This window comes from Euwallacea similis, chromosome 20, assembly GCF_039881205.1.
Source record: "Euwallacea similis isolate ESF13 chromosome 20, ESF131.1, whole genome shotgun sequence".
NCBI lineage: Eukaryota > Metazoa > Arthropoda > Insecta > Coleoptera > Curculionidae > Euwallacea > Euwallacea similis.
The window spans coordinates 2,294,513-2,308,662 of NC_089628.1; the positions used below are offsets into that span (position 1 = coordinate 2,294,513).

Here is a 14,150-nt window from a genome sequence, read left to right on the forward strand (position 1 = left end):
TCTAGCGAGTCCGTGGTAAGTTCAGATTTGGAATCAATCGTCTTTAAGACTCTATAAGTTTTGAGGCTGGACCAAGGGAATCATTATTATTTCCGTTTAAAAACATGTTTACTTGATGATGAGAGAGATCTGAACTTGAACATACCTCTCAATTCTCTGGTTACTAAGGTAATTATGGAGAATAAAACAGCCGTAAGCATAGAATTTGTCAAGGACGGACATCCTATCAACGGGAGCTATCGGCTCTCTTCAAGTCTTAATGTCTTCGGGCATAGCTCCTGTAGCTCAGCTAAAGAAATTCGGAATTGAGGTCATCGCAGATTTTCCAGTAGGGCAACATTTCAGGGATCACGCTTACATAGTTGGAGTTTCATTTCCGTATCTGTGAACGGCTGAAAAATAATCCATCATTAACTGAATCGTCTGTTCCAGGATTAAAGAAACGCACTATTATGTCAGCTTAAACCGGGCAGTCGACATATGGACGCACGGTCAAGGGCCATTAATTCGGGACTTAGAAGGCGGTATTTTTCCACGATTTGGATAACGATACGCAGCACGATATCGACACTCTCAGCCACATCGTGGCTCAAGGGACTCTTCTGGGAATTCTTTATTGAGCTGTAAAGTAAATGAGTTTTTACCACCGAATTCTGCAGTGCTGTGGAAGTACTAATCCAAGTCCTGCAGCCCCACTTTGAAGAGGAAGTAACTGTGGCCTCTAGAGACCCGCGGGATTAACCCTATCCTCCTCGCTAGTGACATCGACATGGAACTCATAAATCAAGGACTCCAGATCATACTAAGGCTGAACAACACGGAGGCCTACGGGAATATTACCAAAGGGTTCATGGTGACGGCACATGCGGATTGCGACGAAGCGACTGTGAGGATGACCAAGGATCGATGGTTTTGCGTGATACGAGCCTTCACGGGCCCAGTAAGTACAACTAAGATAGTAACTTCCCTCAATGAGAGTAATGAGAATTTGAACTAATATAGTGATTTCAGTGTTGGCATCCTATTGGCATCAAAAGAATGGGGACAGACGCCAAGAACTCGGTGGTGAATCCGGATTTGAAAGTCCATGGAATTGACGATGGTGGATGCGAGAGTCATGCCCATCTTCAATTCTGAGCACTCTAACGCACCCATAGTGATGACTGCAGAAAAAATTTCTGACATCCTCATTAGTGATTATTCCTAATTTCATGGTACAGTGAACGTACTGCACTTTTGTATTTTTTTGGATTAATTTTATCTATTCCACAAAGGTGACATCTTTAACCGTTTTTGTTACCTACTAAGTGCGTTGTCTTTGTATCGTTGGGCTTAATGAGCCTTTCCTAACCGTTTATCACTAAATATATACTTCACTTGAAAGCCGAATAGGTGTCCTTTGTTGGCATTTCTAATTACTATATATTATTACTTGGAAACAACATGGTTTATCAGTTAAAGGTGCAAAACTAGGAGAATATTTGTATGCTTATCACCGACCACAACTTACTTGAGTGTATATATATATGCATATATATGAGTTAGAAACTCGTTAACCAAACTGCAATGATCCATGAGCAGTGACCATGAGAAATTCGTGTTGTTTTGCCTGTTTAATTTTCCTTTTTCTCCCTATCATCAAAGCGGATCTCTACAGTTTAGCTGAGTTGACTCAGCAAGTGCGGGAAGTTATAGAAAGTAGTGCAAAGTACAGATTCCCCGAGAACAACAATGAGCATTTCGCCAATTTAGATCCAGAAAAACAAGGTAAACGCCATATGCCTAAACGCTCACATAAGAATTTTTCAAGCCGCCGATATTCGCAGATTATGGAACTTTCGACTTTATAATCGTGGGGGGAGGCACCTCAGGAGGTGTCCTGGCAAACCGCTTGACCGAGCACAAGTCCTTCAAGGTGCTAGTCCTCGAGGCTGGCTCTGCAGATCCCAACACTGCTGCGATTTTAGGCATTCACAATTACATGATAAACAACATTTGGAATTGGGGGTTTAACACTACGCCCCAAAACAACTCCTGCCTGAGTAAACACTAAAGCGCTAATGTTAAAGTGACATTGCTCAAATCCCTGCTTTAAGTTTCAAATAAAATTTGCCGATTCCCAAGAGGCAAGGTCCTGGGGGGCTCCAGCGAATTAAATGGAGCTCTACACGTAAGGGGGAACCGCAGGGACTACGACCGATGGGCTGAGATAGTGGGAAACAAAAGCTGGTCCTACAAATCAGTCTTGCCCTACTTCCGGAAGTCCGAACATGCCTCCGCTTTTCATCCTAAAGACAAGAAGTACCACGGGTCCGAGGGTCCACAAAGCATCAGCCTGGCACCAGCGGTGCCTGGATTGGTAAAACTCCAATTTTGTCATTGCCGAAAGCCTCAATTTAACAGTGTTCCAGACTGAGGCTGTAATCCAGGGATTCAAAAATCTCCATTACAAAGTGGTGGACTATAACGGAAAAAGCCAGGAGGGTTGCGGAATGGTGCAATCCTACCTTAACTACAATATCCGATCGGGCTCAAACTATTCGTTCTTCAGACCGGCCATAAAACGGCCCAATCTGACTATAAGCTTGAAATCGTTCGTCACAAAGGTGATCTTGGAAGGCAAAACTGCAGTCGGCGTAGAGTTTGTTAAAGAAGGAAAAACGTTCTTTGCCAAGGCATCCAACGAAGTGATTATGTCGGCAGGCGCTGTGAGCTCGCCTCAAGTGCTCATGCTCTCGGGAATTGGGCCTACTGATGAACTAAACAAGCACGGAATAGAGGTCGTAGCAGATCTCCCAGTTGGAAAGCATTTAAGTGAACATGTGATCCTTACTAACGCAATGACCCTTTCGTACGTATTTGTCGTTAATCTAAAAGGAATTTCTCCAAGGAAATTTTTGACTTCTAGAACCAACACTGTGTTTTACAATGTGACTCTGGACCAAGCGATGGACTTATGGTCAAAGAGACAAGGCCCATTCATGGCCAATGTGGGACGCGTTATCGCCTTCAAGGACTTCAACGGAGATAAACTCGCGGACGCGGAATTATTCTTCGGTTTCCCACTCAACATCGATCCATCAGGCAACTTCATTGTCAAGTAATGTAGCTGCAATCATCAATCAGTGAGCATTATAATTTTTTATTTGTTTCAAGCTCTGTTGCGCCCTATATTCAAGTAATGCAGCCCCATTCCGAAGGAGAGGTAACGCTGAAATCGAGTGATCCCAGAGATTTTCCTTTGATAAACCCTAACTTATTGGGCGACGAAAGAGATTTCGAGCAAATGTATGAGGCAGTGAAGGTCCTCTTGGATCTGAACGGTACTTTGCCAATAAAACTCATTAGTTCTAACCGCGGGTTTTCCATTGTTGACTTTCCCAAGTCGCACGAATGCAGCCTTTGTTGCCAGAAATTTTCCAAGAAATGGTGGTTCTGCCTTTTTAAATATTATTCAAGCTGTGTGAGTACATGCTGCATAAAAGAAGTATATGGAATTCAAACTTAACTTTCTGGTTCTATTTCAGGGGTTCCATCCAATTGGAACTACGAGAATGGGGAAAAATAGCTCAGATTCTGTTGTGGATTCTGATCTGAAGGTTCATGGAATTAAGAATCTTCGCGTTGTAGATGCAGGAATTATGCCGCGTCTGAACTCTGGGCATACCAACGCGCCTGTAGTTATGATAGCTGAGAAGATCTCCGACGTTATTAAAAACGCCTACTACTAATAATATAAGGTAGTTTGATTAATATAATCGATATTTATTTATTTAATTGATGGGCTTCTGAAGACCCCGCTAATCTTTCTTAATTTTATTCACTAGATGGTGCAAGTGCTCACGATCCCACGACCGCTCTACTTCGAATATTCGCTAAATGATGGTGCTCGTTCAAATTTCGGGGTAATCTTGTTCAATAATTAGACTGGTCTTGTACTTATAGACTTTATTATTACTATTGCATACACCTTTACTTATTCTTAAAAAAAGAACAGCAATGCCAAAACAGTACTATTATCCACAAACATGCAGCCATAAACTAATACCTTCGACTTACAACGACTTAATTTGTCATCATATGTATATTAATTTGACATGAACTAACTTAAAGATCCTCATGAATTTGCGTACTTACGTCACTAAGGGCCAAATCATTAATGGACTTTCGACTGTAATACCAAGGTAGTTCCAATACGAACCAAGAATTTGACCCATATTAAGGCTTTCTTTCAAAGATTCTGCGAAAAGTAGCCTGCACTTAAAGCTGACAGCATATTAATAGTTTGGCCATAATTGTTGCATAGCTGGGTGACCGTCAAAGCACACGTCAACGCCAATAAAATGTGGAATAAATTGGGCGCAACCAGCCGGCAACGCAAAGCACGAAAATTGTAATTAAATCTAAGACAAAAACCTCGCAGACACTTAAAAACTCTCGACACATCAAATACTATAAATTAACTATTTCCTTTCGCGCCTACCCTTCGGGCCTGTAACTTTTCTAGGAGATTGCTTCGGCGTTGGTTCAGGCTCCTTCACCACCTTAATAATTACAATTTGTCATATAAGTTTGGAATTTTTAGCGTTTACGCAGACGCAGGTCAAAACCGAATCTAATCTTTGATTAATTTCTTCAATTATTTGCGCTATTTCGTGACTATTACCTCCTGCTCCGTCTCTTCTTCCTCTTCGTCAATAGTCGTCTCTATTTCAACGTCTGCGCTTGCGACTTCTTTTTCTGGGTCGTCGGCGAGAAGAGTGTCTTCATCCTCACCCGCCTCATTGGGGTCATACATTTCTTGATCTACCTCCCCCTCGACGATCTCTTCTAACGAAAAAAAAAAAAATTAATCAAAATCTCGAAAAAAATTTTAATTGATGAAATATGTTCGGACCTTTCTATAGCGATTACAAAACGAGATTTCAAAATCGCCTCAAACAGAACGAATTAATTTCGCAAGGTTCAAGAAGGTCTATTGATTGAGCACACTAAAGACCTGCTGTTAGTTGCAATAAAACAAATAATAATTAAATCAAATCTGAAATTAGACGAAAAATCTCTGTCCAAACTCAATATAATAACTAACCTGTAACTCCATTTTCCTCTGTTGTTGCCTTCGCAGCAGAGTCCTCATTCTTCTTTTTCTCAGCCGCTTCCTTCTCCGCCTTCTTACGCTTCTCTTCCCGATCAAAACGCTCCTTAATGTGTTCAATAAAGCGATAGTAATGCTTTTTGGTCATCAAATGCGCATCTGCGTCCTCCTTTTCTGGGAAACTCCTATGGCACAAGTTACACCTCCATCCAGAAAACTGTTCCAAAGCAGACGGGGCGATTGCCCTCTTAGCCTTATAGGCGGGCAGCCGATCCACCATGTTGAGCAGACTGCCCTCCAAGTCTAAGATGGGGTCTTCACCCTCCATGTGCAGACTTTCCTCCAAGGCCTCATCCATGTCTACATCTTCAACGTTTTCCACGATCTCATCCCCGTGTTTGCCGTCTTCTCGCTTTTCCGTGCTCTCGCTGCTACGCCTTAAATGCTCCGGAGTCAAACAGTGTTCGACCCATTCGATTCTCGAGGGATACTCCTTATCGCAAATCCTGCAGTTGGGATGTAGGTAGCGTTTCAGACGCTGATGCCCCTCGGTGCGCCGATGACTGATGATCTTGCCCATGAATTTCAAGTCGCACATGGCACAGTGACTTAGTTGGGGGTCGCGCCTCTGCCCGAACTTCCTCAGCCGATTTTGGCGATTAAATTCGATCAACTTGCGCTCCTCTTGCAGTCGCAAGTTCTCCCGTAGAATGTTCACGCAAATATGGATGCTCTCTTCCAGGGCCTTAAGCATTTCACGATGGGCGCGGCCTCGCACGTGCTTACTCATCGATTCTCCATCCCACATTTGTTTGGTGCAAACGAAACAGTGAAGATATTTGCGAGGGACTCCACCAAATTTCCCGTCTTTATTGGCACCTTCTTTCTTGCCCTCACCACCTAATTAATGGAAGTTTTGATTTTGAATCACTTCAATGAGAACTGAAAACAGACCTTCTGCTTCATCTCCGCTCTCTTTGCCTTCGACCTGGTTTTTCTCATCTTTCCAGTCCCTCTTGGTTTCCTTCTTTTCATCATCACCAACTTCTTCAGTAGTTTCAATCTAATTACATATGGGGAACAATCAGAATCTAATGCATTTTCACTAGACACGTTTTAAATACGAAATTTAATTATGCATTTAGGGATGGCCCAAGACAATTCTCTGCGCACAGAATTTAAGATACTTCCCTTTTAATGAATTTGGATTTTATTCAAATATCTTTTTTCTTAAATTCTCGGGAATTTTCCACCTCTAAATACTCTTTTAAATACAAAATAATCTTATGCAAACCCTCTTACCTTTACTTTCTTCTCATCTTTCTTCTTGGGATCAGGTTTCTTGGTATCTCTCTTGGGAGATTTCCTGCTTCTAAAGTTGTTGCCACCAAAGTTTGAACGGTTCTGTTTATAAGACTCATGTAGAAACTTTGACCAAAGAGCATGTTAAACAAAATATTGCTACCAGCAATGCTTAGAAAAATCTTCAAAAGGAAGTCCAGATAGGAATAAGTTTTAGGTACATATTTGAAGTAAAATTCTTTAGGTTCTAAGAATTAGACTTAATTGTTTTACAATGAAATTTGAATGCTGAAATTTCCTTTATTTTGGCCCCATAAAGGAATGATTCTAATTAGTGAAGATTATCATAATGTGCGGAAAATTACTAAATAAAGATGGAGGCGGCAGTGTAACCAAATTCCTTCTCAGAGTTGAAAAATGCACATTTTTGGAAGCTTGATGAAAAACCTTTATAACTGTTTATTGTGATCCTAAATATGTGTTGAATTGTACAGATGCCAGAAATAGAAAAAGAACATTCAAGTTTGTAAACTGACCCAAAAAATGTCCATTTAAGGCACAAGAGAGGGGATTATCAAGCCCAAAATTATTATGAAGAATGATGGTTTAATAGCACGGGGGCAATGTTTAAAATTATAAAAAAAGTCTAGCTCATTGGGCCAAGTTTGACCCAATGCCCACTAGCTTTCTAGGCTTTTGTAGCTCAATTTACAGAGTGATAGCCCAGAAAGCTAGTGGTTATTGGTTCAAACTCAGTTAAATGTAGTTCTATAATTTTAAACATTGTCAGCTCTGCCATTAATCCATTCCCAAATCATTTGATAATTCCTACATTAAAATAATTGTTTGGAATTATCATGAATGTCGCCTTTGGTAAAAATAATTTATTTTTATATAGCGAGGTAAAAGGTGCCCTTTCCAGAACCACACAGTTCATTGAATAAATGGTACCAAGAAGAATAACTACTAAAAGGTTGTACTCAATGGAAATTGGGTAGAATATGAGAATAAAATACCATACCTTGTTGTAGGGCTCGTGACGGCGAAAGGCACGGCCTCGATTGACGCCGCCAGAGTTAAAATGACCGTAATCACGGTTGCCTGAAAAGGCCGGAGAAGTGTTTAAGGACAACAGAGAAGGCGGCTGCTGTTGCTGAGGTTGGAGCAAACTAGATAGGGCCAGAGCTAGTTGCGGATTTGACGTTAATTGAGAAAGAATTCCCGCTTGATTGGTATTGGAGGCGCCCTGCCACGGGTTAAGGCTTCCGCCGCCGCTTTGGAACGGCTGTTGCGAAAAAGATGGGAGGCCGCGATTGCCTTGAAGTCTTCGATTCATTATCGGACGCTAAATTCGGGAAGAAAAAATTATCCATTACGGGGGTCGATGGCATGAGGGCGTCATGGCCGCCGAATGGACGCCATTAGCGCGGAGCGGAAGCGGACATGTTTCACATCGGAATATTGCTTTTTGGAGTTGAGATTATCATTAAGTTTTGTACTTACCAAGGACGGACGTTAATATCGAAGAAGAACTATTATAAAAGGGCACAAATTTGTTTGTTATTAACAGGTATTTCTTTTTAAGTTGGAACAGTAGCAACTACATCAAGTTCAACCACCGGCAACGATATGAAACAAACGGGAAACGAACGTCTTGACGTATACGTGTCAAGTGCATTCAACATGCGCAGAGAGAAGAAGTTTGACAGGTATCAATGGCATCTCTAAGCCGTTTATTCAATAAAAAAATCACATCTCAAATCCAAGAGCTTCCATTTACATTAAAACAAATGGTTTTAAATCTAAGAAACCGTTAAAATTAGTGCTATTTAATGGATTAGGTTCTATAGTCGACAATTGATAATGATCGCAACCTGCACCTAGCGCTCTAAAGCGTTCCTCCTATAATCCGAAATAGGAATTTCGATATTTAAGCACATAAATATAAATCTTAAACACTTGGCAACGCTGTATTGGACCCTTATGTCAAAAGACAACAAATATCAAGGAAAAATGGCGAAGGTGAATTGCGACTTTAGATATTTATTATTTGAAATTGTTAATAAGTTCTTAATTAATAAAAAGTTGCCCCATTTGGATATATTTTGAACAAATTCAACCTTTCCTTTTCCACCACTTCTTCAACAGTAATAATGGCCTTTCTGGAGGATAAAATCTTAGAGGGGTTAAAGATCATTGGGTAAACAGTTTTTATTTTTATATCTTTTAGGCCTTTTATTTTTATGTCCCTTTTAGCCCTTTCCATAGAAGTTCCATTAAAATCTGAACAGTTTTGTTTTAATACAACTTCAGTTATGGTCTAACTGCATAACTTTCTCAATTTATAGCTACAATGGGCATTTGCTTAAATTGTCTGAGCTGCAATCTGCCACGCAAATTGGGCAAAAAAGCAAAGATTTTACAGAACTGGTTCAATTTTTGACCAAAGAACTTAGGACTCTATATAGTATAGATGAGCAAGTGAATGCAGTGACATTTCCTGAGGATGCAATGGCATTTGTTATGGAAATTACTTCATTTTTAAAGGAATTGAGTATGGCACTTTATTGAACATACTAATAACAGGGGTTTGAACCCTAAATTTATTTTACAGATTGTCCATATAAAGCTTTAACTCAAGGATTAGTATCAGAAAGACTTCAAAAGTATTCTGATTGCCTTTTATTGTTAGATTATTTAATTACTGAGCTGATGGTTGCTTGAATTTTGTATGATAAAAAGCCAGAGAAAAAAATTGAGCTCAAGTTGGTGAGTGTTTAGAGCAGCTCTTGAAGTATAACAGAACATTTTCCTCTCTTGTCAATTTCACAGTAAGAGACTCCTGAGGAGGTTGATATGTGACAAATCTTTCAAACATTGTTTCCCCAAACCTCCAGTTAACATTACCATAAAGCAACTTTTTGAAAAAATAGATACCACATTGTCTCTAGTTTTAAAGAAAACTGGGACTGATTTAGTGGGAGAAGGGATTTTTAATGGGATTTTGTCAGATAAGCAATGTGAAGCCCTGAAGGGGGTGCATAGTGACTTAAATAATGAATATAAGATTAGGAGGGAGATGATACTCACTAGACTTGATGTCACTATTCAGTCTTTTCAGGTATGTTTAACTTGTTTATATGTATTCTCTTGAGTAGTAATGTAGGGTTTCAGTGGTCAGATAAAACCAAAGGCAAAGAGCATCTATTTGAGATTTATTGTGATAAGAGGAAACTTTTGCATGCAGATCCAGATGTGGACATGTCTGACTTAATTGCTGCCCGCACTCAGTTAGCTATCATTGAGAAAACTAGCAATGCCTCAGTGAGGAAAAACACTAAGACACCAATCAATAAAGTTATTATTGGACAGGTAGGTAACTACCTTTTTTAATCGCAAAATTCATGTTTGTTTGCTGGATTGCCAAGTGAAATAGGAAATAAGTTTTTTTGTTAGGTTCCAGATCGAGGAGGTCGCAGTTGGGAACAGGCACCTCCACCACCGGAAATGCCCTCTTGGCAGCAGAATCGGGTTAGGGGGCCTTCTGGTGGTTGTCAAAAAGGTCACAGAGATTTTAGTAATCGTGTCGGTTTCAGAGAGCGAGGAGGGCGCGGCAACAATCGGGCTCGCAACGAGAGTATATTACTTCTTATGTTATTTTGATCTTCGGAGTTTAAGCTCGGATGATTTAGATGCTGGTTACCAAGGAAGGAATTATCAGGAGTCCGAGAGTAGTCATGCTTACTCGGGCCATAGCAGAGAGGACTACAACTAGACACATTACTCCGCAGCTTGTTGGTACGATGGTCGTTCCTCGTACGCTAACCGTGACAATACCAGTTACCATGAAAATCGTGGCGGTACAACTTTTTACGAGAATCGTGACTACAACTATAATCGGCACAATAGCGGCTCTTACTATTACCAGCAAAATAAACGTCCCAAAACTTACGATAACTTTCAGGTAATTTTTACATTTCCTGAAAGTAAAAGTACGTACGCTGATCAGTACGTGCAAGAGAATCAACATAACCAGCAATATCAAAGAGGAGGACGCGGATTTTATCACAGAGGGAGGTCCAATTATAACAGAGGAAGGAGTCGTTATAGATAAGGAACCGTTTAAGCGGAGATATGCAATTTTCTGCGGCTGTAAGTGAATTTTTTTGTACAGATTTTTATGCCATATCAAAAAATTTGTTTATTTATCGTTAAGTTATAGATAATTTTTTGTTATTTGCCTATTGTCAAACCAAGTAAGTTGAAATAAATACGAAAATCGTTGTAAACGTTTCAAATCCAGTGTTTTATTTAATTTTGATGATATGGTGGGGTCTAAACTTGAATCAGACAACTTCGATTTTTTGATCCAAAAATTTTCATAATGTTGTAATCCATGAAAATTTTTGGCCCAAAAAATTGAAGTTGTCAAATTGGAGTTTTGAGCGCGGCTTATCAAAGCTATATCGGACATTTACTGCTCAAACCAATCTCATTGAAATCAGAGTACCTAATTTTCACTTTTTTTTTGTGCAAAATTATCATGTACGCCACCCATTTTTCAATGGCCCAATTTGCGAAGTCATGTTGTTGTCCTGAACGAACGTGACTTCAGCAGAATACTAACGATATGTGCTTTATTATACATTAAAGCAGCATCTTGCGTTTTGTTAATAAAACAACGAAAAATTGAATATCACAGCACTTTATTAGATACAATATACAAATACACCACCTAAAACATCCCATCATTGATGCCAATGGGCACTAAAATGGCCAAAAATAAAATGAAATTCCTCAGGACATGTTTCCAATCTTCGGGCACGGCGTACGGCAATAGCACTTTGGTCACCTGGTGTATCTCGTGGGAAGCGCACACGAAAATATACGTCGTGAGGATCAAATTCAATACCGGAAACCCGGGAAGCAATACCAAAACCCCGTGAGTGTCCGCCGCCAACCAAATGTGATACTGACTCAGGAAAAGTTCCAAATGAATCTCTCCGAACCAGGCGAAAAATGTGGAATAGCGAGTGCGGAGCATTCCTGAAACATTTCTCAAGAATATGTAACCTACTATTGGAATAAAAACTACGTAGGAGTGGATTTCACTGCATTCCGGCTCATTCCTACAAATAAATGTTATGGTGGTATATGTGCCGAGGCTTGCAAAAGCCGCTAAAGTAGCACTTAGCGCAATCCTCTTAGAAAACAGATTAGAGTGATTGTTGTCGTCATAAATATTATACTTCTGCCCTGCAATTAACAACACTGAAAAGCACATTCCATAGATAATGGAGTATCTATCCAACTTCCAGCGGTACCACCATTCATGAATGTCATCGTCGGTGGTTACAAAGAGCGCCTTCCAGGGCCGCGTCACGAAGATCTTTTCGAAGAAAACCTCGGAGAGGAACAGGATTGTGACAATGATAAACAAGCCAATGAACTTGATGAGTAGATAGAAGAATTGCATCACATTGTTCTCGGAATTTTGGGCTGTTATGTGAGGTGGGAAAGTCAAGAAGAAATAAATCATCATGTACCAGAAAGAGAGCAGGGGACCGAAATAATAAAATTGATAAGGCCGATTCATGCAAAGGCACAGAGTGACGGTCATGAAGTTTAGCTTAAATAAATTGCGGAAGAAACTGACGATCCCCATGTCGCCGCGGTGCCAAACGTATGAGAATTGTTCATATCCCAATAGAAATAAATACGCGGAAATCAACACTTTAACGTGCATTTTTATCACTAAAACCCGACTGGCACCAGTCACATGGTACACCAAAATAACCAGCTGCATCCATCCTTTACACTCGTTCAGCTGGTCTCTATGCAAGATCTTCGTCAGCTTGCTATCTTCAGTGAAAAACAGTCCCAAAACCATCACATACCCAATCGGCAACCAAAAGCTGAATTCTGAATAGTATTTGTTTTCCTTCATGAAAAAATTAGTACGATCGCATACGAAGAAATACGACATGATGATGAACATTTTAGTCAACGATTTGAAGAGAAGAAAGTAGTTCTTGTTGTTTGGGTGCACGGTTTCAGTATCTCCGTCTGGAAGGCGTTGATAGTCGTGCGGGGGACGTCCTCGGACCTTTTTTATGAAGCGATAGATGCCCATAAAGCTCGCTATTAGCACGCTAAAATAATACCAAATGTGAATTCGGGCTTCGCCTAAAAACCTCTCAACTAACCACCCCGCCAAAATCACAAACGTGACAATCTGCAGCGTTGTATAAGCCTCCATAGAACTACAACAAGTTCCATCATTAAAATTCATATCCTCGTTGCAAAACATGTTTAGTAATATCTGAGTGCAGTGCCGTAATGGTCTATCAGCCAAATGTATCCCATCAGGGCTTTCTAAGATCATGCCCTGGCCAATGAGGCGGAAACTCCACCACAAATTTGCTTTTGAGTGAGATAATATCTAAAAGTGGGTGTTTATAATGTGCATCTAATGTTTACTTATTAATACCTCTATGGCTGCATTATTGTATAAATCAATTAAATTATTATCCAAAGGAGATGGATCTTTAAGGAGCTTGTCCTCATTAACTGGTGCTTGAATAGTCCACAAAGTTTTACATTTTTTTCCATACAAATTATCTATTGGAACTACTAAATTGGTGATATTTGTTTTGTATTGATCTACTAAAGACTTTGAACCATTTGTGTTTATTATTGATTGCAATGCAGAACCTGTGACTATTACTGAAGGAGAATCTTCTGATGCCTCCCAATTCCTATGAACAATAATTATAGGACCCCATTAATATGAATATTAGTACCTACCTAAAGTACTGGATCATTTCTTTAGAGACAAATGGCATCCACACAAACTCAACCTTAATGTTCAAGTTATGGTCAAAATAAGACAAATTCATGCTCGGATTGTTGGGTTCAGCAATAATGCCCCCATTCTGAGTAATATGATTAACAAAACCATAATATAACTGTTGGATTCTGGAATCACCAATAAATGTAAAATATGTTTTAGAACCATAATAAGCTTTATATCTAAGGCATCTCTTTGTGTCGCTGAAATTAGATTAAAAATAACTGTTTTGTGAGCTAAACATACAGTAAGGTGTATTTACATTTTAGTATATGGATGCAACATGCACCCATAGGGTTGCCATTGTTGGTCTCCTTTGTATCGACCATCTGAGAGAAGCCAGCGGCATGAGTTTGTACCTAGAATAAGATGGTAGACTAACATTAATAATGTGTATTAATGAGCCCCATTACCTAAATTGTATTATCACATATCAAGGAGTGCCCAACTTACTTTTTTCAGGTTTTTTTATATAATGGGGAAGTGAAAGAAGCTACTTACCATACTTTACATCGTATTTAACGTGCAGTAATGCGTGGTAACAGGTAAAACACAATATCATAAACAGAGCCAATTTTTTGGCATTTTTAGCATTAATTTCCTCAATGACCTTCTCAATCCTAGAATTCTCGCTCGCCATAGTCTCCCAATTGCAGGTAAGTTAATTGCTAGCTCATTAACGCCCAGAATTAAACATTTTAACTCATTTGAGTTAGATTACTTTGTTTTCGGCAACGGGCAAACTTTTAAAACTTAATAACACAGTTTCACTATTTTCTGAATTGAAAGAAAATCTGAAGTAAATAGTATTAAAATGCACTATAGAGTGTGAGAGAACGTCGCTTATTATGTGAATTTCAATAATTTTCTTTATAAAAACGATTCAGAACAACTACCGATTCT

The 14,150-nt window shown here is 39.6% G+C and overlaps 3 protein-coding genes and 1 pseudogene across 3 annotated transcripts; 2 read left to right on the forward strand and 2 right to left on the reverse strand.

Moving 5' to 3' along the window:
• The first annotated feature begins 1,569 nt into the window (after window positions 1-1,569).
• LOC136415735 (glucose dehydrogenase [FAD, quinone]-like) lies at window positions 1,570-4,157 on the forward strand. The gene is made up of 8 exons (XM_066400514.1): window positions 1,570-1,767; window positions 1,827-2,042; window positions 2,097-2,359; window positions 2,412-2,851; window positions 2,909-3,100; window positions 3,157-3,463; window positions 3,528-3,740; window positions 3,828-4,157. Exons 1-7 carry the CDS (start codon window positions 1,587-1,589, stop codon window positions 3,729-3,731), a joined length of 1,803 nt encoding a protein of 600 aa, XP_066256611.1. The 5' UTR covers window positions 1,570-1,586; the 3' UTR covers window positions 3,732-3,740; window positions 3,828-4,157.
• Window positions 3,934-8,082, reverse strand: Pep (Protein on ecdysone puffs). Its single transcript, XM_066400515.1, has 7 exons — window positions 7,901-8,082; window positions 7,419-7,742; window positions 6,398-6,499; window positions 6,050-6,158; window positions 5,090-5,995; window positions 4,667-4,830; window positions 3,934-4,544 (listed from the first exon to the last, which is right to left on the reverse strand). The coding sequence occupies exons 2-7, from the start codon at window positions 7,731-7,733 to the stop codon at window positions 4,464-4,466; spliced, it is 1,677 nt and encodes a 558-aa protein (XP_066256612.1). The 5' UTR covers window positions 7,734-7,742; window positions 7,901-8,082; the 3' UTR covers window positions 3,934-4,463.
• Window positions 8,083-8,410: 328 nt separating this feature from the next.
• Window positions 8,411-10,498, forward strand: LOC136415478 (protein FAM98A-like; annotated as a pseudogene).
• Window positions 10,499-10,993: 495 nt separating this feature from the next.
• On the reverse strand, window positions 10,994-14,087 carry LOC136415518 (N-acetylneuraminate 9-O-acetyltransferase). The gene is made up of 6 exons (XM_066400108.1): window positions 13,749-14,087; window positions 13,510-13,606; window positions 13,205-13,450; window positions 12,888-13,155; window positions 12,604-12,839; window positions 10,994-12,549 (listed from the first exon to the last, which is right to left on the reverse strand). Exons 1-6 carry the CDS (start codon window positions 13,885-13,887, stop codon window positions 11,133-11,135), a joined length of 2,403 nt encoding a protein of 800 aa, XP_066256205.1. The 5' UTR covers window positions 13,888-14,087; the 3' UTR covers window positions 10,994-11,132.
• Between the last annotated feature and the right edge of the window lie 63 nt (window positions 14,088-14,150).